The sequence below is a fragment of the Callorhinus ursinus genome, unplaced genomic scaffold (genome assembly GCF_003265705.2).
Source record: "Callorhinus ursinus isolate GAN/ISIS: 27379988/994484 unplaced genomic scaffold, GSC_fseal_2.0 scaffold7, whole genome shotgun sequence".
NCBI lineage: Eukaryota > Metazoa > Chordata > Mammalia > Carnivora > Otariidae > Callorhinus > Callorhinus ursinus.
The window spans coordinates 53,359,266-53,387,146 of NW_027397069.1; the positions used below are offsets into that span (position 1 = coordinate 53,359,266).

Genomic DNA, 27,881 nt, shown 5'->3' on the forward strand with positions numbered 1-27,881 from the left:
AGACAGGGCAAGTCTGAGTGAGATAACGCCCTTGGGTGAGGTTCTAGGAAGATAAAAGAAGTCAGATCACAAGGATAGAGCGTATTAAACATTTCTGCGCTCCACTGGGTCGCTTCCACAATAGAGAGGAAATGGAGGTGTGGACGCCCAAAAGTTCCAGTCTTTAGACTTGCGGTGGGGGCAGCAAGCAGGAAAGGGCCGGCCTAATCCGCTGTGCGCGGCAAACCCAGGAGAGTTCACCTGATTTTGTTACAGACTTGCAACATTGAGCCCCGAGGTTAAACTGGCTGGAAACGAACTCAGAACCGGAAAATCCAGGCCCGCACCCAAGGAACGCCCGTCCTAACCGGGCTGGATCCTGCGTGGGACCTGGGGCGAGAGCAGAGTCTGGCGCGGCGCCCGGCCCCGCCCCTCCAGCCCGCCTCCGGCCCCGCCCCTCTTGTCCTCCCCGCTCCGACCCCGCCCCCGGGGGTGAGAGCCGTCTCCGCCCTCGCCCGGGAGCTGCGAAGCTGCGGGAACGGTGCCGCAGTAGCCGCCTCTGCCGCCGCGGAGCCGCTCGCCCCTGGTCAGGCGTTGCTGAGCCGCGCCCGGAGGCCGGCCAAGGAGGCTGCAGCCGCAGCCAGGAGCCCGCAGCCCCCGCCTCGAGCCCTCCGCCGCCCTCCGAGGGCGCCCCAGGCCGCGCCATGGTGAAGGTGACGTTCAACTCGGCTCTGGCCCAGAAGGAGGCCAAGAAGGACGAGCCCAAGTGCGGCGAGGAGGCACTCATCATCCCCCCCGATGCCGTCGCGCTAGACTGCAAGGTCCGCGGGCCGGGGAGGTCGGGGGAGTGGGCGCTCGGCCCGGCCGGCAGGGCTGCACGGGGCCGGGGGCGGCTTTGCGCGCTGAGGAGGCGCGGGGCACGGGCGAGGGTCCCCCGGGGAGCCGGGCTCTCCTTTTGGGGCTGCTCCTCTTTCTTGTCCGGCCGCAGCTTCTCCTTTGTAAGAAAGTGCGTGTGCAGGAAGCGGTGCCTAACACGGGATCGGGGGCTTGGGAGGCCTGGAGAGAAGGATCGAAGAATTGTGCCGAGTTCACGGTCGTTGTGCAGTCGGGGGAATGTGCGTGGGGTCGGGACTGGGTTCGTTCCACCTGGAGACCGGCGGCGACGTGCAAAACAACAGAAACAACAACAGAGTTTGGCACTTCCCTCCCAGTATAAATAATGTGCCTAAAATGGCTGACATCATTCCAAGCCTAAACCTCCGTTGCTTCCTACTTTCGTTTCTAGGCTGAACAGCACTTGGACTAAGACCAGCTGCTGTAAGCCTTTTAATTTTAAAAGCATTTTCTTTACCTCCTTTTCCACGGCCCTTCGGTATTGGCACGTGAACTTTCACATTGGGGTCTGGAGAGGGGGCTGAGGAGCGGTCGAGGGGAGAAAGTGAGGTGAAGATCTGTTCAGAATAGGCTTTGGCTGTTGATTTTATAATTAAAACAAATATTCCCGGTAAAGATCAGTAATTACTGTGTAGATGTTAGTGTAAAACCCACGACTGGTTTTTAAATTATAAGCATATTTATGAGGACCCCTTAACGCTAAGAAACTAAACGGGAGAGACTCGTTGACGTCCCTTATAAAATTCTCCTTTATTTTTACAAAATCCCTCTTTTTAGTCCTAATTAAAAATCAGGAGTGGAACTATAATTGTGCTAACTTTTAGCGGATTACAATAATAATTTATTTAGAATATGATTGTAATTGTCTCAGGAGTTAAAAAGGAAAGCCTCATAGCCTATTTTCTACGAGATCTTCTTTAGGCTGCAAACATTCAATCCTGTAGAAATTAACTGTAGAAGTTATTTATGTTGCACAACTTCCTTTTTCCTTAGCATTTTTCGAGATCTGTTATCAGTAGGGTAAACTTAAGTTTTCTAACTTCAAAAAACCCAATAATTGCGTGCAGGTGTAAATAATGAGTTTTTTTTTAAATACGGTTTAATGAAAATTACTGTTGAAAAATATGGCACTAATATACTCCTAAAAAATTTGAGGTTGTAATGTTAATTTGGACGTCCCTGTACTTATTTTTTGGAAATGTTCTAGTTAAAAACAAAACCGTCAAGGATTGATTTTTAAATGACTGCCTTGCCTTGAAATAGGAACAGTGAGCTAAAAGGATTCCCTAAAAGGATTAAGAGTTTTGGTACTGGTATTGTTTTTCTGAATCCATTGCAAACAGTCTTGGTCTTAAAAGAAAATGTCTGGAATGCACAGAGGATAATTCCAGTAGCAAATTATTATCTTAGATCTATGTTTATCTAACATTCATTGTACCTAAAATAGATTGCCAAGTGCCCTGTCATAACAATCTCAGTTACATATAGAAATTAATCCTATTATGTATCTTTTAAAAATCCTGTAAATAAATGTAATTCCTTCCCTTTAAAAAAAGAGGGAGAAAGCATCGGATGATGTCACTTCAGAGGGCTTTTCTCTTGATCTGTATTGAAGGAGATTTGGAACTCTGGATAAAAGTCACAGTTAATTTGCTAGGCAGCTGTAAATCTGACTTTCGACATTTTCTGTCATTCCTGAAACATTAACCCCGTTTTCAGATTCTCAGAATTTCTCACAGTTTAACCATACTCAAACTTTGTGGTCACAGCAGCTGTGAAAAAGTAACCATTCGTAGCCCTGTGCATTTTCTGTTTCTGTTTTCTTAGATCCCATACTCAAATAAAAATACTGGAACTAAGCTGTGAGGGCGTAGTATTCCTTTGTAACCACGCTGCAGTCATGGGTAAATAGGCAGATTAAAAAAAAAATGACAAATTCTTTTTCTAGCTATAAGCTCAAAGACTTTTCTTTAGTGAGTGACAAAATATTGCTCTACATCAAAAGTAGAATCCTACTAATCAGTCACTCAACGGTAAATGAAGAATTTGCTTAATAACAGAATTGTGAAAGAACTTCTGATCTCTTCATCTGCACTTGGGCTGTGATTACATAATGTGCTGTAGCTCCTTGGGGTGACTTTATGGTAACCACGGAGTTTGCCTGGATTCTGCACAGAATCAGCCTTCGTGTGTTTGCCTGGGGCTTATCCTTGCCTGCCTGGTTGGTTGAGAGAATCACGTAAAGCTAGTTATGGTACAGAACTCCTGAAGAAGAAATTTTTAGTACCTTTAAGCCCTTCTGGACCACAATATCCAAATGATGTTTATTTCTCAAAATGTACCCTGTTTCAGGGTCACCTGCCCTGGTGTCAGCTTGGATTCTGGTTTAAAAGTGCAGATTCTACTACCTTAGAATCTACCAAAGAATTCTGGTCTCTGTCTACCACCAAGAATGCTGATCACTCCAGTCAGCTGTCTTATGTAACACCCATTCCGGTACTTCAGTGTTGCTCCTGTCGCTTGTTATTTCTTTAGCTCTTTTCTCATTGCAGGTTGAGAACCCTCTGAAAGGGGTTCCATTGCCCTGTTTTTCAGTCTTGCCTTTCAGTAGTAGCTCTCAACTCCCAACAGTCATTTTCATTGATGATCTCAACTAGATTGCTATTTACTCTTCTTTTCCTACATTTCCCCCTTAATTTTTCACCTTCCTCTGCCTGTCCCAACTGGTACAAATCTCAGAGATACAGAAATAGCAAAGAGTACGACCTCTGTTTTTTGTAATAGGTGAACTTGAAATTATATGCATGTTTTATGTTACAGGTAGCAATTCATTTATGTTTGTCTACCATTTTGGCCTTTGGAAAGCTGTTATATATGTGCAGATATCAAAGAGAATACCTAATGGACTGAGTCAGAAGTCCCTGTTCTGTCATTACATAACTGCTTGATCTTAGGCTTAAGTTTTTAGTTTACCTTCTCTGTAAAAATGAGAGGACCACATGGTCTGTATGACTCTTCCAGTTATAAAATTCTCTGAAGATGTTAGGATTACATAATTATATTTGCCAGGAATTGTTTTAATTGTGAAAAATAACAGCTATTTCCTCATCCTAACCGGACTGTTCCCTTTCTTCCCCATGTTTAGCATGTTGCATTCCTTCTTCATGTTAAGTAGCAGTGGGTCAAAGAGAAAAGAAATGGACCAAGGTATTATGTCATAAAACCAAATTTTTATTTTGGGTTACCTCACTTGAGAGCAATAGTTGTTAACACCTCTTTTTTTTTTTGGTAATGCCTAATTGTGAAACACCTTTCCCAGTATCAAGACTCAAAAAGCTTAAATTTGCTTCATAGATATCCCTGGAAACTGTACTGCCAAAAAAACAGTGTTGCCCCTCCTCGACCCTGCATCGTAATTGTAGACATAAAAGGGTGAGAAAAGGAAAGTGCTTGCGTATGAGAGAAGATGGGGCAGGATAGAAGTGGGAGAGAAAAGTGCAGGACTGCTAACCCAGTTAAGTTCCGAGTTACCCATTACAGCATGGCTCTTCGGACCCTAGTTCTCTGCACTTTCTGGTATTTCCTGTATGCATAAATAGGACTGATGGGTTCGGTAATTCAGCGTTTTGGTGGTGGTCTTGGGGAAGGTTGGGGATAAGGAGGAACATAAAATACACAGTGACAACAACACAAATACTGATTTGTGTTGACTTTTAGAGAAGCGATTGGGGAGGTTGGTTCTTTTTAAAGTCTGTATCATTACCTAGTTGTGTAATTTAGTGTTTGTAAACAGTGGCCAGTAAAAACTTCACAGTTACTACATTCTGGTTCTCCATGAGGGTATTGATAGCTGAAGTGTGAGGGTTTAGTACTGGGAGATAAATTAATTGACCCCCACCCCTGCTGCATACCACGTGACTTGGCAGGCCTGACCGCCCCCCCCCCCCTTGCCCCACCAGTATCAGTGCAGCGGGTTGGCTGCCGCAGAGGGTGGACAAAGGTTGGATGAGGCTGCATGTTGCACATTTGGAGGACACATTACCTGCCTGGGGCTTCAAAGTGTCATCTTAAAAACATTGGACTAAACAGAAGCCAGTATATTACTAGCAAAATCACAAGCCCGTGAGATGTTGTGGCATTCAGCTCTGCCATGTAAGAGCTTTAAGTGAATACTAGTATTTTTTTAACCAGAAGTCTCTCTTAGAACACATGGCACAGGCTTAAGTTGATTATTTAGCTTATAAAGTTTTAATTATATATTACTAAAGCTTGACTTGCTTTAAATGTTCATCAGAAAATGTAATAAGTAGTAATTCTGGGACATTTCATTTCTCTCGTTCTGTCATAATTTAAATATCTGGGGTGTGTATTTAAAAGGCATTTTTTTTTCCAAAAGGAAATACTTTTCTTTTTTTAAAGATTTTATTTATTTATTTGAGAGAGAGAATGAGAGAGAGCGAGCGAGCACATGAGAGGGGGGAGGGTCAGGGAGAAGCAGACTCCCTGCTGAGCAGGGATCCCGATGCGGGACTCGATCCTAGGACTCCAGGATCATGACCTGAGCCGAAGGCAGTCGCTTAACCAACTGAGCCACCCAGGCGCCCCCAAGGAAATACTTTCTGAATTCAGATTATAACTAAAGCTACTTGGATTGCTTTCATACCATAGTGTCAGTAGAGGAAGATCCAGAAAATACTTGTCTTTTCAAATACAGTATTGATGAATTCATCCTCAACTTTTAGGTAAACTTGGCAATTTTTATTAGAACTTAGACTGAGGGGGTTTAGGACTTTGCCATCTAAGAATTTTTTCAGGTCATACATAACTACTGCCTGTTGCGAATTTCTCAATGAGGTGGTTTTTGTCCAAAGGATGTAGAAAATATTAACATGAGCTAGTTTTTCAAGAAGCTTGTGTATAAAGTTATTTCCTGGCTCTCTTACTTTCTTTGCAGAAACCTTAACAGTGAATGTTTTTACAAGGTAGATGGGTGAAAGTTGAAGATTAGAAATTTTATTACAGATATGACCTAAGAATATCATTAAAAAATCATTTAATGTGATTATCCCCTTTAATTAGTATTTATGATACATCTTCTTAATAGCTTTAAAGGTAGCTGTAATATAATCCTCTTTATGTGTTACCAACAATTGAATGAACAAAATTTGAAGATTTCCTTAAAGCTCTTTGATTTGAGGGGAAGAAAGAACCTAATGAAGTATTTCTATAATTTTACCATTTGGGGGAAAATCAAGTAAGAATGAACACACGGTTCAGAATATTCAGTGTAGAGTGAACTACACATACTTTATTCTTAAGTACAAGAATTTTAATCTTGAGTTATAGAAATGAGGAAATTATTTTTATGATAAAGGATATTCTAATTTTTCACTTAATGTTTTAACCTTTAGGATTAATGAGCTTCCAGCACTAATTATATGACTTAGAGCTAATGTATATGTGTATATGTATCAGAAGAGAAATTAATGTTGAAATAAAATTTGCCTGATTTATAAAACTGAACATTTTTGAGTTAAATATCTAGGGAATTTATTTTGGGAAATTGACACTAATTACGGTTAGATATGCAGTACTTGGAGATCTTAAAATATTTGCATCAACTTGTTGACAGTTGAATTTCATACTTTAAGAAATTAAGTTTTGATGGGTTTTTGTATATTTGAAAGTTTGTTTTAATGCCAAAATTATTTTTAAAAATTTGCAGAATGTGCTAAGAATAAAGCTTAAATCCTGAATTGTTCTCTCTGCCTTAAACATGATTATCATGTTTAAAATTATTTAAGATAAAAACCAAAAAGGTAAGTTACATTGTTAAGTAATTACTTGGATCACTGCAGCATCCAAAAGAAGACCCAGCTTTAGTGCTGGGAAAAATGATTTCCAAAATCAGTCTGTGTCTGCATTTCTTAAAATTCATTTTCTCAGCCCACGTTTGTAGTTCTGTTCTGTATACACTATATGTTTTTATCTTTCAATTTATAGCTTTCTCCTTCAATTCATTTTTTCCTTGCTTTCATCTTAGTGCTAGGAAAAACATTTCCCAAGCAAGCCATCAGTGTTAGCCAGGGCAATGCTAGACATCTTAAGCAGAGATCGCAAACTCAATCCTTCCTGGGCCCAAGCAGAATTAGTGAAGCTGGGCTTTTTACCTATTAAACAATTTAGAATATTCTTCATTTTCATTAAAAAAAAAAAAAAGGATCCAGTGTTGTTTGGTTTTCCAATCTTTAAAGGCAAGCTAGGATCAGGGTTTTCATTTGAAACTTGAGTTTTAAATATTAACAATTAATTTATACAAGAATTTCAAGCAAGGCAAGAATACTGACAGCCTGACGTGGGACACTGTTTCAGTCTCCTTTACAGTGAAGAGGAGCCCGGTTGGCAAATTATGGCCCATGTGTGCAAATGTGGCCTGCTGCCTGTTTTCGTATGGCCCATGAGCTAAGAATTATTTTTACATTTTTAAATGGTTGGGGAAAATCAACCAGTTTCTCCCTTTTGCCCCACTCTCCTCACTCAGTAGAGGGGGGAACAGTTCAGGAAGCAATACTGTCTACTGGCTGAGAACTCAGGACTATGCACTTGGGTTTAAATCCTATCTCTACCACTTACTGTGGTATGTCGGATAAGTTACTTCAACTCTCTTTCTCGGTTTCTCCTTCAGCGAAATGGGGACTATGAAAATCTGTAAAAAGTTTATCACCATGCCTGGAATAGCGTGAGAATAAGACTCGATAGACATTAGGAGCACCTGGGTGGCTTAGTCCCTTAAACCGCTGACTCTGGATTTGGGCTCAGATCATGACCTCAGGGTAGTGAGATCAAGCCCTTGTCAGGTGCTGCTTCAGATTCTCTCTTCTCCCTCTGCCCCATCCCACCACCCTGCTCTCTTTATCTATAAAAAAAAAAAAAAAAAAAAAGAGACATTAGCTGCTGTTACCACTATTACCGTTACTATTATAATTACAACTGTCACAGGGTTTGGCATTCCTCAGACTGTTAAATAGCCATGTGATGTGACACCAAATGTAGCATCTTTCTAGTTTCCCTGTTGGCTTTGATTCAGCTTTGCAGATGTCACTTGTTTTAAGTCAACTTACCTTAAAAATTTCTAGAAGTGAAGATTTAAAGATAGAAGTAAAGTTAGTGAAGCAGAGCAGTTCTTAATTTCTGTTTTGTTTTTTTTTTAATAGACCAGTGCCACAAACCTAAAGCCACTTTCAGATAGGGTGAGGTCCTGCTGGCAAAGGTTATTGTTGTAACCTGGATTTGGTAACTTGGACAAGTCAGGAAACTTCCCCATGGCTCAGTTTCCTCGTTTACAAAATAGTCTGGTGGCACCAGCCCTGGAGTGTTGTTGGGATGAAATTCCCAGTGCCTGATGCATAGAAACTAGTTAAATGTTAATGGGTTTCCTCTATCCCCAACTATTGTAATAAAGTCTCATCTTTCCCTCTCCTCACTCTCGTTTTGGAATGTTAACTGCTGTTACTATTACTGTTTATCCCTATGTCACATGTCAGTTACATAACAGTACTGTAGTTAAATCACCCTCTACAAGGTATTCTGGTGAGGATTCCTTCCTGTAATGTAAAACCCTTAGCATGCAGTAGTTGTATCCTTTTTCATATAAAAGTGGGTATTTCTCCATTACATAAAAGATGTTGAGAGAATTTTGTAAATTTAATTTTGGGTTTTACCAAATAATACTTAAGTGTTAAAATGCAAATATTCCTGCCCTATCATAGAGGAACCCACTTACTGAAAATTGCACCAAATTATATACAGTACAATGCAGATTTTGAGTGTACAGTGACATAATTTTAAATACATGTACCCAAATCACAACCCAGTCAAGATAGAACATTGCTATCAACTCAGAAAGTTCTCATGTCCCTTTAGTGTTTGTCCTCTTCTCCCCTTAGAGGCAACTACTAATCTAATTTCTATCTTTGAAGATTAATTTGAGGCAGTTGGGTTCACTCTAGCTTCTAGGCTTTCTGCAAAATAATAAAGAGTGCCCTCTGCGGTTTTGGTGAGCACAGTACAGACTGGATTCTTGGCTCTGTTGATCTCCCTGGCCTGGCATCCTTTCCTCAGAACAGTCTGCCTAGCCGTATATGATCCTAGCTCCGCATTTCTATAAATCAGTGATTCGCAGACTTTCTGGTCTCAGGACCCCTTTGTACTCTTAAGAATTGTTGAGGATCCCAAAGAGCTTTTGATTTATGTAGGTTATTAGTATTTACTATACTAGAAATTAAGACTATTCATTTAAAATAGCAATAATAAACCTGTAACAGTGCGTAAATGGCATCTTTATGAATACTAAAATTTTCCAAATAACCAGAAATTTTTAAGAGGAAGGGTAACACTTTTGTAACGCTCTACTGAATAACTTAGTAGAAGACTATTAATAATAGCTGATTCTCACATCAGCTTCTGTGGTTGGCCTGTTGTGTTACCACACATTGAGCTTCTGGGAAAACTTTATACAAGTCAGAGAATGAGAATGAAAAAAACAGTGTCTTAGTTTTATTATGAGAATATTTTTGACCTTGTAGAAGTCCTAAAAGGGTGTCCCTGGACCACATTTGGAAAACTTACACTCTACATACTTACGCTGCTGCTGTTGGTTTTTGTTTTGTTTGTATTTTTTGCAATTTTAGACCCACCTACTGGCTTCCTAATATGGAAAGTGAATATTTAGCCTTTTCTATATATTACCATATTACAAACATATTCTATCTTAAAGATATAGAATACTTATACTTATAACTATAGTTATAGTAGTTTCTGGTTAAATTGCTATTCCGTGCTTTTATTGTAATTGACATAAACATTATTTACACCTGAGTAATGTAGTATAACTTAATAAAGTTATTAAGTCATACAAAATCCCTTTATTTTCCCTGTATTTTAATAATTGTTTCTTGGGCCAAGGCAGGTTGCTTAATTTTCTATGTATTTATTGCTAATTCATCCTCAAGACTCTGACAGCAGTATAATTGCCTTTGCATATTTACAAACTTATTACATAACTTACCAAGTTTTGTATTTTTCTTGGCAGTATTCCATTTGTCATTCTTCAGTCTTACCATCCAGACTGGTTGTAATCTAGGCATATTGCTATCCAAATGCCCGGGAATAATTATCATCCTGGAATTGAATTGGCTTTGTCTTCATCCTGTGTTGGATCTGCAGTTTTATGAATCTGAGAAAAAGTATCAGATCGATTTTTTTTTTTTTTTTAAACCTTGCATGTCTGAGAATCTTTATCCTCACATTTAATTGGTAATTGGGTATAACATTCTAGGTTAGCTGTAATTTTCTTTCAGCATTTTGATGGCATTACTTCATTATCTTCTGGTCTGATGCCATTCTGATTCCTGGTTCTTTGTACTTGACCAATTTTTTTTTCCCCCTGTAGAAGCTTAAGATTTTTTTCTTTATGCTTCTGGTTCTCAAAATTTTATTGATGTAGTTTGTTTGAGGTCATTCATTTCCATTCTCTGGCTTAAAATGTATTTGTTTGTTTATCCCTTTATTATTACTCTATCGAGCTTTCAGGAAGAAGTAAACATGACCATTTAACTGGAAATCAATCCTAGGACTTCTAAATATGCTGTCTTCATAGCTTTATAAAGATTTATTGGAATATTTCCTTTCACATTAAAAATGGACTTGGATAATAGCTATTAATGGAAACCATTATTGCCTGCATTATTATTGCACTAGGTTTTTTTTTTTATGTTTATTTATTTAAGTAATCTCTGTACCCAGTGTGGGGCTCGAACTCATGACCCCAAGATCAAGAGTCGCATGCTTTTCCGTCTGAGCCAGCCAGGCACCCCATATTAGCACTAGCTTCAAGGTCATACAGGATGGCCTAAAAAGATACATGAAGCATCTCCTGGTGTCCCTCTTTAAAGTTCCAAAACTGTGTCCTTCATGAGTTATTTTAGAGACAACTCACTCACTACCAGCTTTGTGATTTTGCTTTGTGGCTTTGTTATTCTACTTAGGTTTCATTTTTGTAATTAATATCTTGACTTTTCTATTTTCAAATGCCTATATGCTTGTAAGCCTGAGTTATTTTCCTTTGTTGTTTTTGCTTCATGTGCATATAATTTTAATATTCCTGTTACTGTCCTTTGTAATTTGATGAACAGAGAAAAATCCTATTTTTTTGAAACTTTTTTTTTAAGATTTTATTGGAGAGAGAGTGAGAGAGAGAATGAGCAGGGAGTGTGGCAGAGGGAGAGGGAGAAGCAGACAACCCGCTGTGCAGGGAGCCTGATCATGACCCCAGCCAAAGGCAGATGCTTAACCACCTGAGGCATCCAGGCGCCCCTAATTTTTTAAACATAATAATAACACTACTGTTGTAATAGTTAACACATAGTGCTTAGCATGAGTGTGGCTCGTTTCAGGTCAACTCATTATAGCAGAACTCAGGCTAAGTCATTTCTGATTGGATATGAGCATTATCCTATCGTGACATGGTCTCACTTCACTTACTATCAGTTAATTTGCATAAGCTATTATTTAGTCAGACGGTTGACATAATAGCCCATGGTTTTCCTTCCCTAAGATGTACATGGAGTGAGGATATTTAGGCCTTACTAGTTCTGAGTTACTACACAAATAATTTTACTTACCTGGGCCTCATTATATTTAATCTATAAAACGATGTTTTGCACTAAATGTCCTTTCATGGTCCTTCCATAGTAGATCTTTTCTTTCTGAAAACTATACTGACCACATATTCAGAGGCACCCATTTCATGGCCAGATGCTATATTAGGAATTTAAAAATTACGAAGCATCCCAGCCTTCAAGTAGCACCTAGTAGAACAGAGAGACCAACCAATTGTGTAGACCAAATTAATCACAACCGACTTAAATGTCACATGTGGAACACAACACCCCTGGATCCAAGAGCCCGGGGAGTGGTGAAAAAAGGGAGCAATATCCAATGACTACTGACTATGGATTGTGCATGTCCTTGGTGCTAGGCATAGGTTCAAAGCACTTTTTACATGTTCAGGATAGACAAATTATCTCTGATCTCAAGAACGAATTTTTTTCTAGTAGTCATTCTGTCTAACTTTAAAAATTCTAAACTTGAACAGAAAACACCACTTTTCACATTTAAATTATTTTATGCTTTTAGAAGAATATACTTGGAATTTTTTTATCAAGAGTTCTGCATTTTAAATGGAATTACTCATATTTGAATATGAATGTAATTATCTTGTTGAATGATGTTAAAATCCAGGGTTTACACAAAAATGATTCCAGAACGAGTTTGCTTTTTTTCTCCTCTCTCATCTTGGCACTTAATTTTAAAATGAATTATAGAGAGAACATTCCTATCACACTTCAAGTTTTAAGAAAACAGTTGATAGATATTCTTATTAGTAACAATAGGAACTCATGGGCGCCTGAGTGGCTCAGTTTTTAAGCGTCTGCCTTCGGCTCAGGTCATGATCCCAGGGTCCTGGGATCGAGTCCCACATCGGGCTCCCTCCTAGGCGGGAAACCTGCTCTCCCTCTCCCTCTCCCACTCCCGCTCCTGCTTGTGTTCCTGCTCTATCTCTGTCTCTGTCAAATAAATAAATAAAATCTTTAAAAAAAAATAGGAACTCATAATTCAGCCAGTGGCAGAAATCTATCTTAACCACTTTATCACTCTCTCGTAAAGGCTATGATTAACAATAAATAGCAGTTGTATATAATGCTCTTGACTACCCAGTACCTTTAGTTCTCACCAATATAAGTTTGAAAATCTGGGGCACCTGGCTGGCTTAGTTGGTAGAGCATGGGACTCTTGATCTCAGGGTCCTGAATTCAAGCCCCACATTGGGCGTGGAGCCTATTTAAAAACAAAAAACAAAACAGGAAGAAAATCTGAAATTTCACTTCCTAAAATAGAAAGTTCTCTTCAGTGTAGATTGAATAAACACCTTAATGGCTATCTTTAAAATATATAGAAAAAAGAATAGAGAATGTTTAAGGTATTCCTATATTAACATTCTGCTTTGTGTTAGATACTCTGCTTGTCCCTGATATAAAGTGATTAAATTGTGATCCAGCACTAAAAGCATTTATAGCCAGATTTCTTTTTTTTTTTTTAGTTCTGACCTATTTTTTTTTTTAACCTAGACCTGTGCCAGTTTTATTTAATGCCAATAATTTGGTTCAGGTTTCATAATTTTTCAGAATAGTTAAATTATTATGCAATGGCTTAAAATTTTCATTTCTTTTTGTTAATTGCAGCTTGTGTATTGTAGGATTTGTTCACAAAAAAGGACATTAATGAAAAATCTGTTTTGTAGACATTGTTTACTATTGATTTCTCACTTTTTATTTAATATTATTTGAAGTAATCTCTACACCCAATGTGGGGCTTGAACCTACAACCCCAGGATCAAGAGTCGCACACTCCACCAACTGAGCCAGCCAGGCACCCCAGTTTCTCACTTTTTAAACCCCTCTTAGTCCAAGTACCAAATAACGCAGTAACTTTATTACCCATATAATGCCAAGCACTTGGAAAACTACGTCCTTTTTGTGTGCTGGACACATTTGTCATGTGGACTTTCTCACCATAGTTGAGATACAGTAGCGATCTTATTTGAAAAGAAAATGAGAAAGCATAACTCAGATATTGGTTTAAATGAACAAGACAAAATGTCAACAAATGTTTGATGTCTTTATAGATTTTAGCTTTTTAGCCATAGATCTTGTGTTTTTTACATATAGCAGAATATATATTTGATAATCAGTGCAATTAATGATGAACAGATCGCTGGATCATGTCTTTTTGATGCCTCCATACTTGGGAAAGAAAGCTAATGTATAAGTCAGGTGGATAGAACATGTACCAACAGTAAATGGATAGCACTGATATTCTACATAATAGTAATCTGTTGTGGCTGTTGCCTACATAACTTTGTGGTTCTAAGAATATAGCTACGAAAGCATTTTGGAAAAATTTTAAAAAGATCTTAAATGATAACCAAGGTTTGTTTGTTATTTTAATATTCTTACTGATACGGGAAGTGATTTAATTTCCCTGTCCAGTACTATAAATCTTTTCTAGTTGGCCTTTTCAGGATTCTGTTGTAGATTGCTTTTTATTGGCTTCAACCCCAATGGATACTTGTTTCAGCTTAACCTTTCTCAGCTAAATCACATGGTGGTGGGATAATAATAACTATCATCTATTGAGCACTTACTGTTTACTGTGTACCAAGTAATGTTTGTCATGTTTTACATGTTTCTACAACAACCCTGTGAGTAGGTGCTATTATTTATCCATGTTTAGGATGACATAATTGAGACAGAGAAGTTGAACTTGTCCAACTGTTTCCCATCCTTCAAAATTCTGACATTTTTCATTTGCTGTCAGTCTTTTCAGTTTGTCTTCTCCTATCTTCCCCAGCTTCTTTAGTATCATTTACTTGGTTCTGAGGGAAAAACTGTCCTGTTGCTGGTAAATGGGGACAGGAGAGGAATTTGATTTTACTGGAGTATTATTTACATACTGAAAATTGAGCCCTTTTAAGGTGTATTATTGTGTTAATTTTGACAAATGTAGTTGTGTAATCATCACAGACAAGATACAGAATATTTTCCTCACCCCAAAATGTTCTTTTTTGATACCACTTTGTAGTTCTGGCTCTCGCTGCATCCCTGTTTTGTCTTTGTGTAGTTTGCCTTTTCCAGAATATAGATGGTATTATAACCAAGTAGCCTTCTCTCATTCTCGCTCTTTTTATCTTTTCTGGGAACTGGGAGTTGTCTGGAAAAGGTGTTGGATTCCTGTAGCTCTTGGCCCATGGTTTTCTCTGGGCTTGTCCATTTCCACCTCTTCTCTGTCACCACTTTTGGCTAGCTGATGCCATCCATATTCGGATTTCATGTTTGTAAGAGAATGCCTTTTGTGTCATTTAAAGCATTAAGGTTTTTTATTCAGAATATTAATCCAGTCTGAAACTCAGATGTTAAAATCCTTTATACGGGGAATGGTTTAGACTGGTTGTTTTTATAAAATTAGGTTCTCAGAAGGAAGTATACCCAGTCATAGCAGGAAATGAAGATGAAAGTTCAAAAGTAAGCAACACAGTAGAAAAGAATTTGGTACGTTTGGTCTTCAACTGGGGAGAAAAATTTATGAGGAGTTGGGAAAACTAGAACATTGATTCTCATTTGTAAAAATTTGAACCATTTGGGCGGGGCACTTGGGTGGCTGAGTTGGTTAAGCGTCTGCCTTCGGCTCAGGTCATGATCCCAGGGTCCTGGGATCGAGTCCCGCATAAGGCTCCCTGCTCAGCGGAAAGCCTGCTTCTCTCTCTGCTGCTGTTCCCCCTGCTTGTGCTCTCTCTCTCTGACAAATAAATAAATGAAAATCTTTAAGAAAAAAAAATTTGAATCATTAGATATTTTTTAATGTTGGCAGCTAATTCTATAGTTTGGAAAATAGTATATAGGCCAAATACCTCCATGGGCAGCTGGCCCGTGCATCTCCATGTTTATCCATATTACCAAATGTGTTTTAAAAATGTACATGTTTTGGAAAAAAAAATAAAAATGTACATGTTTCAGGGTGCCTGGGTGGCCTAGTCGTTAAGCGTCTGCCTTCAGCTCAGATCATGATCCCAGGGTGCTGGGATCGAGCCCCGCATCGGGCTCCCTGCTCCACGGGAAGTCTGCTTCTCCCTCTCCTACTCCCCCTGCTTGTATTCCCTCTCTCGGTGTGTCTCTCTCTGTCAAAGAAATAAAATCTTAAAAAAAAAAATTTAAAAAAAAACCTTGATTTTTAAAAAATGTACATGGTCCTAAATTACTAAATCTGTTTCTGAAGGTTCAGTAATTCTCATGCCACTTTGAGTTGAATAAATTGTATTGATTCTTTTCTATATTTGTCTCGTTTTTATACTTAAAGCATTTTTATACTGTCTTCCCCTCCTTCCCTTCTTCCTCCCTCTCTCTTTTCTTTCTTTGCTAATATAATTTTTAACCCTAAGAGATGCTTTCCTCTTTAATATTCTGGTTCCTAAAGCTTTGTGATTGCATTCGCTATAATAATTGCATAATAGTATATCTGAGAGCTTTGGAAGAAATGTGTCTTCATTCATCCTATAAAAACGGCTCAAATAGAAGTGCCTGAGGATGTGAAGTGATTTGTTAGTATAGGAACAGAATCAAAATTATCTGAAAACCCTTGTGTTTTATCTGAGTTAAGTTGATAATGGAAGCAAATTTACTGAAGCCTCATAGGGAACTGACCGAGGCGACCTAATTCTTAACTAATTGAAGTACCAGAACAGAATTTATCCTTCATTTTGCTTAAAATATAATCGGTTAAGTAATTTTACTTTATCATATGATGATAAGATTGATTTGAACCAGAAATTCGTGCATTGAGAGAGCAAGAATGCTTCCAAAACCTGTCTTTCCATACTACTGTAGAGGGGTGATTATAGGCCAGCATGTGCGTCAGTGTCTTCATTTATAAACTGGGGTAAAAACTTGAAGTTTTAGGAAGATTAATGAGATGATAATTGTACAGCACCTGTGGGAGCTCTTTTACCTTATCAGCATAATTTAAGGTGCACCAGTTTTATTGCGGTGCAAGGGGAGGAAATGTGTCTGGGACTTGTTTTAAATTAGGCCAGGAAAACTCATACACCCTGGCAAAGAAGCCCTTGTTCAAGAGTGATTTTCCTTTTTTGTTGTTCTTGATTTTTGTTGTTGTCCTTTAGTTATGAGGTAATCCAAGCATACACCATTTGATACGTTTTTAAAGTCTTATATACTGGTAATGCCTTTTCATTTTGTAATTTGGCATTACGTTTCTGAGATCTTAAAATCAACTATGCTAGTTGATTTCATTTTAATTATTATTATATTATTATATGAACCTATAATACTTTATTCTCCACTTGATGGACATGTAAGTTATTTCTAATTTTTTTCATTATTGGACCTTTTTCTTTATGTACATGTATAAAACTTTAGGGCTACATTCCTAGAATGGAATTGCTGGGTCATGGGTGTGTGTGTGTGTGTGTGTGTGTGTGTGGAATTAGATACTGCCAAATTGTTGTCCAAGCAGTTGTACAAACTCCTGCCAACTGTATGAAAGTTCTCAATTCCCATTGCTCCACACTTTCCCTAGAACTTGGTATCATTAGACTTTTTTTTTTTAAAGATTTATTTATTTATTTGAGAGAGCGAGAATGAGAGAGAGAGAGTACATGAGAGGGGGGAGGGTCAGAGGGAGAAGCAGGCTCCCTGCTGAGCAGGGAGCCCGATGTGGGACTCGATCCTGGGACTCCGGGATCATGACCTGAGCCGAAGGCAGTCGCTTAACCAACTGAGCCACCCAGGCGCCCTCATTAGACTTTTCTTGTTGCCTGTTATAATAGGAACTCGGTTGATTTTTTTTTTTTTTCCTCCCCTCACTTCCTATATCAAAATATAATTTACATACAATAAAATTCACCCATTCTATGCGTATGACTTGATTGAATTTATGGTAATTGTATAAAGTTGTATATCCCCCACCATCAAAATATGAAACATTTCCATTAGCTTAAAAAACTTCCTTATATGTCTTCAATCTCCCCCTCATCAATTCTTGGCCATGGCAACCACTGAGCTTTTTTGTCAGTATATTTGCCTTTTCTGGAATTTCATAAAAATGGAGTCATGTAATAAGTAATCTTTTATGTTGGATTTGTTTCACTTAGCATATTTTTGATTCAGTATGAATATACCACAATTTATCCATTCATCATTTAGTGGATATTTGTGTTGTTCCTAGTTTGGGGCTATTATGAATAATGATGGCATGACTAATATATAAACCTTTGACTCAGTTGATTTTTAATTACTGATCTTCAGCAATCTTGCTGACCTTTAATTAGTTTGAATAATTTTTCTTTCTCAGATTTTCTAGACAATGATACCATTTACACATAATGATAGTTTTGTATTCTCCTTTGTAATCTTTATATCTGTTCTTGTCCTTGTCAGTTGTGAACTAGGTAGGATCTCTAATAAAATGTTGGATGGAAGCAGTCCGTTTTAGTGGGCAACCCTCGTAATTCCTGACTTGAAAGGTTAATGGTGTAAGTCTGAAGTTCCCCCATTACGTGTGAGTCTGCTATAGGTTTTTGATCATTATTAGCCTTATTCATGTTAAAGAGTCCCACTTCTTTTACCAGTTTGCAAAGAGATTTTATTATGAATGGGAGTTGGGAGTTTGTTAAATGCATTTTTGACATATTTTGAGATGGTCATGGGGCTTTTCTTCTTAAATCTTAAATATGTGGCCTTTTCTTTAAGCTTACTCTTTCCAGTGTTAATCATTTCATTTAAAATACACTTTTAATAAATCACTTAGATTAAAAACTTTGTCTTCCATATATTTTAATGCTTTCTCCATGAGTCAGATTGTAATACGGTATGTCATTTATCTGTCATGAATAACGTTAATTTTGACTGTAAATTACTTAAGGCATGAGCCATGCCTTAATCACATTTGGATTTCCCACCGGATCTTGCACAGTATCCCTAACAAATGTTGAACTGGGCTACTTAGGGCTGCTGTTCTTGGCTGAATAGCCGCTCTCTGTTGTGTGTTGTGAATTCTTACGTTGCCCCCACCCCTCGTTATCGTGCTGGCTTTGATGTAACTTTTATGGGTCATTAAAAAAAATAAGTAACCAAGCTTTAAAAATCTAAATTTCATTCATTCATCAAATATTTGTTGAGTGCCAACCAAGGTCTAAGCTTGGCTTGGAGCTACCAGTAATGCAAAATAAATAGGAATGGATAGTCCCAAGAACCTTATAGCCTAGTAGGGAGAGAGAAGATGTGTATGTGAATTATTCTAATGCAAGGTAGGAAATGATCATTAGAAATTAAGAGAAAAAAAAAGAGATTAGGTAGATTTTGGAGACCCGATAGCTCTTTTAGGAAGTAGGAAGTACATGACTGTGGTGCGTGGACTTGGGTCTATAATGTGGTCATTTGAAGACTTAGTTTCTGATTCTTAAGCCATGGTTCATATTGTTGAAGTGCCAAACAAATGACCTGTAGATAAGTGAAGCATTTTATAAATTAAATTCTTAGAGAAATTTAATTTTTTAAATTGTCATTGTCCAGAAGTGTGATTTTTGAATAAACATGAGAATTCAAACTCCATAGCTTGGTATATAAAGGCCTTTGTGATCTGCCCCAGTTAACTCTCCATTTTTATTGTATCCTTCCCACATATTGGGCACGCCAGCCATAACAGCACATGTGGCCCTTGGAGATGTCATGCATTCTGGTTCCATGATTTTATTCATTCTTTGCCTTCAACATAAAGCCCTTTAACTCTGTCTTCTGTGTGGGTAATGAGCATTTGTCCTTCAACATTCCACGCTAGTATTTTCTCCTCTGGGAGACCTACTTCAAACACTATCCCTTTTTCTGTGCTCTACATTCTTCTGTTAAGAGTCCATATCATGTTTATGTTCTCTTTGTATATTTATTTTCCAGGCTGATCTGAATGATCTCTTTCTTGGTAGGGGCTATATACCAGTGCCTAGCACAGCTCTTGGCACATAGTAGACATTTTATAATTTGTTCTTGAAATTTGCTGACCAGTTAAAAATAATATATTAAAAGGCCTGGAAACTTGTCATCAGTTTGACAGTTGGGGCTGCATATTTTTTTATAAGTGTGTGCCCATGGTCTTTGGATATTCATTTATGTGCTACTAGAGAAGGGAGTCTGCCAAACAGGGTGGGTGTTGTACTCACATTTGACTGTCTCAGCAGCTGATACCAAATGTTTGGAAATGACTGTTTCCATCTGTCATCTCCATCCCCCCCACCCTGCCTCCACCCTAAAATTAATTATGCTAGGAACTGTTTCTTATCTCCTTAGGTGTTTATATCAGACAAGGGCTCAAGCAAAATACTAGACTTTATCATCCAAGTTTCATATTACTTATGACTCCATGGAATTCTTGTAACTTTCTGTTTACAGATGGAATATCTTAAATGACTTGATAAATTACTCTAGGCTTATTCTTTTTACATACTGCTTTGTAGTACACTTGTCTTAAGTACATGTACAGTACATTGGCAAGATCATCCACTACAGCAAAGTGTAAATGCCCTCACAGTGTCTGATCCAATCCTTAAGTTAAAAGGCATTTGTTCTTTTTTTTTTTTTTAAAGATTTTATTTATTTACTTGAGAGAGAGCACATGAGAGGGGGGAGGGTCAGAGGGAGAAACAGACTCCCTGGTGAGCTGGGAGCCTGATGTGGGACTCGATTCCGGGACTCCAGGATCATGACCCGAGCCGAAGGCAGTCGCTTAACCAACTGAGCCACCCAGGCGCCCAAAAGGCATTTGTTCTACAGTGTTAAATTCTATGTTTAAAACCTCAGTTAACCTAGTCGCACACTGTCTAGCTCTAAAGTGTTCTTGGCTGTTTGGGACATCTGGGATTGGGCTTTTTCTCAGTAGTATCAAGTTGAAATTCCTCATCTTAGCATTGAAAACGTAACCTTAGCTTTCATTCTTTCTTAACTGCTCATCTTAGCATTGAAAACGTAACCTTAGCTTTCATTCTTTAACTGTATTCTTGCTTCAACCATATCCAGCATTGTTGATACAAGTTTTCTTCCTTTTTAAGTATATCCTATTTATCTGTAGAGGTGTGGATCAAATCTACTTTCTCCCTTAATACTACACTTGATCTTAGACAAAAGGCCGAGAAGCGATTCTCCCTTAATACATCCTATATTGAATTTTCCAAGCAAAGATCAGAGTCCTATACTCGAGAGGCTGTACATATATACTACTAACGAGAACATCTTTTATTACATTGTTTTCAAGTCAATTGGAGCCTTTCTTTTTCTGTCTGTACAATATATCTTGAGCCATGAGTTAGGTAACAGGAGCAGCTAATCTCATTTGTCAGCTCTTTGACATGAAACTGGGTACAAATCAGAAATGAGCTGTAAATCTGAAGTGACAGAGTAGTGTGAGTTAGAAGGGCAATGGGAGTATTTTTAAAGGACTGAATATTGTGACCCCATTTGACATTCTAAGGCTAAATTACTTCTTGAGAGTGGATCAAAATTCTAACTAACTGTATGTCTCTTGACTTTACAAGGTTTTTTTTCCTGTTTAATCTTTCCTCATTTTTCTGTTGCTTCTGTCTTAAAAATGAAGACCTTTGTCAAACTGGGATGTGTTTTTAGGGTAGGGCAGTAAAATTAAAGGATTATTTCAAGACTCCAATTGTTTAAAGAATTTGTTTCATATTATTTGTTCTGTCCCTTATTTTCCTGTTTCTTTTTCTTGTGTATTGGTAGGAGTGGTTTGATACCTGTTCTGAAATAATGAACTACCTGTAGCACGCTAATAACAATTTTATGATACAATGTAATATACACTGAGGTTGTAGTATATAAGGCCCAGCACCATAGTATTGCCTGACAAAGTTGTGTTGTAGCCTTTTCTGAATTATTTTATTTTATTTTATTTTATTTTTTTAAAGATTTTATTTATTTATTTGAGAGAGAGAGAGAATGAGAGAGAAAGCACATGAGATGGGGGGAGGGTCAGAGGGAGAAGCAGACTCCCTGCCGAGCAGGGAGCCCGATGCGGGACTCGATCCAGGGACTCCAGGATCATGACCTGAGCCGAAGGCAGTCGCTTAACCAACTGAGCCACCCAGGCGCCCGACTTTTCTGAATTTTTAAATGTTAGAAGATATCTTAATCACCAAAGTTGTGCACAGAAAATAGAAATTACGTAGTATGTTATTATTTTGGGGGTATGAGTAGCAAAGGTGTTGAGTTAGAAGAAGGCAAAACTTGCCCAAGAGACTGATGGCTCAGCTCAAGAGACATTGTGGTGAATCCCGGCACCACCACCTAATAATTCCTGGGTTAATTTTGATTAGAGACCTGAGTCCATTGGTCTTTATTATCTTTGTTTATACAGTGATAATCCTTTTTAGGCTTCTTTGAATCCTGACCTTTCTGTGGTTCTGACGGGAGGTACAGTATTGACCGTTGTTGGTCTTTTTTCATATTTTAGGACCCAGATGAAGTGGTACCAGTTGGCCAAAGAAGAGCCTGGTGTTGGTGCATGTGCTTTGGACTAGCATTTATGCTTGCAGGTGTTATTCTAGGAGGAGCATACCTGTACAAATATTTTGCACTTCAAGTAAGTAGAAAAATGCTAAGGACTTTTTTGGCCTTTCCTTTCATGCATATTGGAAAATTGGCCCAAATTTGTTCTAAGCCTGCATTTTTTGCCTATGGCCTTTGGCCAGGGTGGTGGTCCTATTTTAAAGTTGTGTTTAAAAATCTGAACGTAAGTTTGCTCAGCCTATTGGATAGTCACTAAAAGCAGAATAATGTTGTTTTGAAATGTTGCTGACTGAAGAGGTTGGATTATTGGATGATTTTTCAAAATTGACTAACCTTCATTTTCCTACTCTAGTAGCTAAGTTACATTATTATTAATTGCCAATTGAGTAAATAACATCAGACAACATCAAATGTTGTCATATTGATGGACTCTTAACTTGATAGCCAATTTGGACTCGTCTATAATTTGCCTTTACTCCTGGACACCCGAGTTCACTGGCACCATGTCTCTCTGCCTCTTTCCCCAGCCATTGGTTTCTCTTTAAGGATTGTGTAACTTCAGCAGTGATGTTGAAGTAATTTGGGATGAACATCATTACATAACTTAAAAGTGTTTAATAGTAATCCGTAATCCCAGTGGGCTAAGACGGATTTGTCTTCTGGTGAAAATCATGATTTATGATCTCTGTTTTGTGATACACTTCTCTTGACAATAATTTAGTAAGTTTATTTATTTTTTTAACATTTTAGAATTTGTTGACATAGATTTTATTAAAATAATGAAACATTCTCAGAGGAAATATACATTTCATGCTCATTTGCATGTTGATAGACATTACTGAAATACTAGTCATCTTTTTTTTTTTTAAATAAATACTTATTTGAGAGAGAGAGAGAATGAGCAGGGGAAGGGGCAGAGGGAGAGGCTGACTCCCTGCAGAGCAGGGACCCTGAGATAATGACCCGAGCCTAAGGCAGATGCCCAACTGACTGGGCCACCCAGGCGCCCCGTTAGTCATCTTTTTTAATGCAGTTTTTTACAAGAAATGTAGTTGATACAGAAAAAAAAAAACAATTTGTAATTCCACCATCCAGAAATAACATCTTTGCCTTCATGTTTTGTTATATACTCCTAGCCTTTATGTATGCTTTTAAAAAACAATCTTTATAATGATTGCTGTAATCTGGTATTTTCCACTTGATTGTAATATATTTTAAGGAAAAAATCACAACTATACTTGTATTCCTGTAAAAATTACAGAAAAACTATCCCTTTTTTGGCTAACAAGAGAAAAATCATCTAATCAGTGAATCACATCAAAAAGTCTTAAAAGTATCTTCTTTCAGAAAAAAACATTATTCATTTCTGAATATATTCTTTCATAAAAATAATGCCTACAGGTGGAAATAGGCCTATGTATTTCTTCAGATTTACTTGTCACCAGATGAATAATTGCTTTAAATTCTATTTTTGTCGACTGTAAAAAGTAATGGAAAAAATTAGCTGCTTTTCTCCTTCTGAAACCATTTTTTCACAATACTTCAAAACTCCATCTTAAGGGATATGTTAACTCTGTAATTAAACTGTCTGACGTGTCATCTAAAAGTAAGAGTTTGCAAGCAAAATGCTATTTAGATAGCAGTAGCAGCTTAAGTAATGCTTATATTTAAGAACCTGTCTCCCACTGAATTGCTGAAATAGTGTTTAAACTCTCTATAGCCCGATGATGTGTACTACTGTGGAATAAAGTATATCAAAGATGATGTCATCTTAAACGAGCCTTCTGCAGATGCCCCGGCTGCTCGCTACCAGACAATTGAGGAAAATATTAAGATCTTTGAGGAAGAAGAGGTTGAATTCATCAGTGTACCTGTCCCAGAATTTGCAGATAGTGATCCTGCCAACATTGTTCATGACTTTAACAAGGTGAGCCAGGTGCCTGGAACTGTAAAAAGAAAAAAAATTGAAAGTTCTTTAATTAATGCTTTTTACATTTTTAATTTCAGTATTTGCTTATTTCTTCTGCCTCACAAGATAAACTATCCAACATTTGAAGTTGGGCTCACCTTCTGGCTTCTGTTCCTTTGCTAGTAAATCGCTATTTCTTACATGCCCTGTGTTCTTAGATAAGAGGTGATTCATGGTCCCATTTCTGTGTGACCTTTTCAGAAATAAGTAATTTTAGTTCTGCATCATTTCGTTAATCAGTTTTTAAGTTCTCATTCTACATTTCCTTCTAGGATTGGATATTGTTATGCAAGGCAGGAAAGATGAAGTGAGAAAATAGTGACTATCCCAAATCCTCCACCTACTTCCAAAATTTTACCATAATAATTTCTTTTTCTCCTATTTGACACTTGACCCCTGCATATTTGAACTGTTGTCTCTTCTATGTAACTCCTATATCACTATCACATCTAAGAAAATGAACATGATAATATAGTACTATTTAATATCTAGTTGATATTTAAATTGCCCCAATAATTTTTGTCCCAAGAATGTTTTGTTTTCTTAAACCAGGATTCTGAAATTCAGAAGTTTACATATTATCTGTGGATTTTGCACCTGTATGTAAGTTGGCCAGTTGGAACATTTGGGCATATCACTAAAGTTAGCTTTGCAAATATTTCATGCCTGATAAATACATCTGATAAATGTTTATAAAGTAGTTAAAAAATTATGTGCTTCAAGATAATAAGCCTATCCAAAGCAAATAGTAGGTAATAACTAACACTGAGCTCTTAGAAATCTAAGTGTTTACATGGTTTGATTTAACTCATTTTAATCCTCAAAGCCATCCTATGAGACAGTCTTTCTCTAACCATAGTCTCCCATCTGAACCACAAGAATACAGAAAATCATTTAATTGACTTATTTCAGTTTTTCTAAGGATGGTAGTAACTAGTACCATTCTAGGTGCATAGGAGAGAAATTAAATCTTTACATGTAACATGGATACGTTGGAGGGTGTTAGGGCTTAAAAGTAAGAGAACTATTTCAATCAGGTGATAGGCTATTTGCAGTTAATTTTAATAGTTTATTGATAACCATTTATAGAAGCAAACCCCTGATAAGAATTTTGTTTACTAGTAGCAGTAATTTTTCTTCTCATTACTACCTTCTGTTCCTATCCCACCAAATACTTCATTTGTTGAAATGCAGGTGATTTACATATTCTAAAGGCAACCCATTTTAATACAAATTATTCTTAAAACTCCAGGTGCTGCCTGTGTTACAAATACTAATCTAATGAAAATGTATCTTTCTCTTTCCAGAAACTCACAGCCTATTTAGATCTTAATCTGGATAAGTGCTATGTGATTCCACTGAACACTTCCATTGTTATGCCACCAAGAAACCTGCTGGAGTTACTTATTAACATAAAGGTATAAGATGTTCAAATATTTTAAAGATTTTATTTATTTGACAGAGCGCACAAGCAAGGGAAGTGGCAGGCAAAGGGAGGGGGAGAGGAGGAAGCAGGCTTCCCACTAAGCAGAGATCCCAGGACCCTGGGGTCATGACCTGAGCTGAAGGCAGAGGCTTAGCTGACTGAGCCACCCAGGCACCCCTGTTCAAATATTTCTTACTAATAATGCTGTTAAAGCATCTTAGAATTCCCAGTTGAGATATTAGCCCTATAAGTGCCCACCTTACTGGAAATAAAGCCAAGAGTTTTATAAAGAGGAATTAAGACTCGCAGTTTTGGGTTTTTTCCTTTTATTATTTTATTTGAAATAAAATATACAGTCTGTTAAAGTAGTATCTAAGTTTTCCTAACGGGCCTGATAATAAAGAATAGGCTTTCAAGAAATAAGATCTATGTTGCAAACTATTGAACTCATGGATAGTATATAAACAGATGGGCATGACTGTACTGCAATAAAATTTTATTAATGAAAACAGATTTTGGGCAGTAGTTTGCCAAACTCTGTTCCCTGCCTTTCCTCATCTCTTCAGTGCTTTGAGGTATTCATATAGTATATCTTCTAAATGTAGGCTGGAACCTATTTGCCTCAGTCCTATCTCATTCATGAACACATGGTTATCACTGATCGCATTGAAAACGTCGATCACCTGGGTTTCTTTATTTACCGACTGTGCCATGACAAGGAAACTTACAAACTGCAACGCAGAGAAACCATCAGAGGTAATACTTTTTACCATTAGAATCCTGGCAGAAAACTGTTGTTTCACTTAATTTATTGAACTAGATTGAGATGTAAGCTGGTATTGTTCTCAATATGCTTGCCATGAGTAAGGAGGTAAAACCATATGTATCACTATGCAGTATTTCTAGATTTCCAGAGAATCCTCTAAATTTCTAAATCCGCTCTTTTCAGATAGAATTAGGTGAATGTGAAGTGTCAGTGCCCTGAGATGCTGTTACCTTACTTTGCATGTAGTCACCCAGTCCAACCTTCCATCCCACCACTTTGGTTCAGTCACACTGTGCAAGAGTTCTTCTTGTACAAACAGTCTCTAGAGAAGCTCTGCAGGTGTGTGGCTCAGGGGCCTGAGTTCTAAACAGAGAGTTTGCCTTTTGGATCACATTGAAGACAGTCACAGTCAGGATAATTAGCAGGGGATTTGGCTGAAGAATTGAGAGCATTGACATAAGTACTGTAGCTTTGCCAAATCATTTAACTTTTTTTTTTTTACCTGAAAAGCAAGAATGACAGTATCTCCCCATTTCCTTTCATTTGCTTTATAGTTGATCTTTTTTTTTTTTAAAGCCAGACTTATACATATAATGAAATTCACCCTCTTCAGTGTGCAGTTCTGAGTTTCAACAAATTACCATCACAGTCAAGACAGAGAATATTTCCAGTACTTTCAGGGTCATAAATTTATATGTGGCATTATTATTGGTTACTAAGATCTGTTAAGATACTTAGGTTAGACAAGAGAGGAAAATTATCTTCTCCAGTGTTAAAAAATCAAACTATAGAAGTTCATGGAATATAGAGTAAAATATTTTTATATGTATTAATAATAACTGATGATAAGTATGAATTATTAAAGAACCAGAAATTTAAAAATTTTTTCCTCATTCCAAACAGGTATTCAGAAACGTGAAGTCAGCAATTGTGTTACAATTCGGCATTTTGAAAACAAATTTGCTGTGGAAACTGTAATTTGTCCTTGAACAGTCAAGAAAAACATTACGGGAGAAAAATTTAATATCGCAGCATAACCCCACCCTTTGTATTTTGTGCAGTGATTATTTTTTAAGATCTTCTTTCATGTAAGTAGCAAACAGGGCTTCACTCTCTTTTCATCTCATTAATTCAATTAAAACCATTACCTTTTAAAAATCTTTTCTTCTTTCCAAGTGTGGTGTCTTTTATCTTGAATTAGTAGTTGTATGAAGTCATAGATATTGATACACTTCACCATAGATCTTATGTGTTAGGAAGAATTTAAATTTCTTTAAATCATTTATTCAGATTTTTATGTTTGAATTATGCATTTTCCAGAGGAGGGGTTATCTAAAGAATAATCATATATATGCATACGTAAAAATGGACCACAGTGACTTACTAGTAGTTGTTAGTTGCCCTGCTACTTAGTTAGAGCATTTGAACACACATTTTAATTTTCCTCTAATTAAAATGTGCAGTATTTTCAGTGTCATATTTAACTATTTAGAGTATGATTTCCACCTTGATGTTTTAATGTCCTAGACATCTGCTGTAATAATATTTTAGAAAATGTTTGGAATTTAAGAAATAACTTGTGTTACTAATTTGTATAACCCATATCTGTGCAATGGAATATAAATACCACAAAGTTGTTTGACTAAA

The 27,881-nt window shown here is 37.4% G+C and overlaps 1 protein-coding gene across 1 annotated transcript; it reads left to right on the plus strand.

Moving 5' to 3' along the window:
- The first annotated feature begins 539 nt into the window (after nt 1–539).
- ITM2B (integral membrane protein 2B) lies at nt 540–27,881 on the plus strand. Its single transcript, XM_025874894.2, has 6 exons — nt 540–800; nt 22,018–22,146; nt 23,794–24,000; nt 25,350–25,460; nt 26,074–26,224; nt 27,138–27,881. The coding sequence occupies exons 1-6, from the start codon at nt 684–686 to the stop codon at nt 27,221–27,223; spliced, it is 801 nt and encodes a 266-aa protein (XP_025730679.1). The 5' UTR covers nt 540–683; the 3' UTR covers nt 27,224–27,881.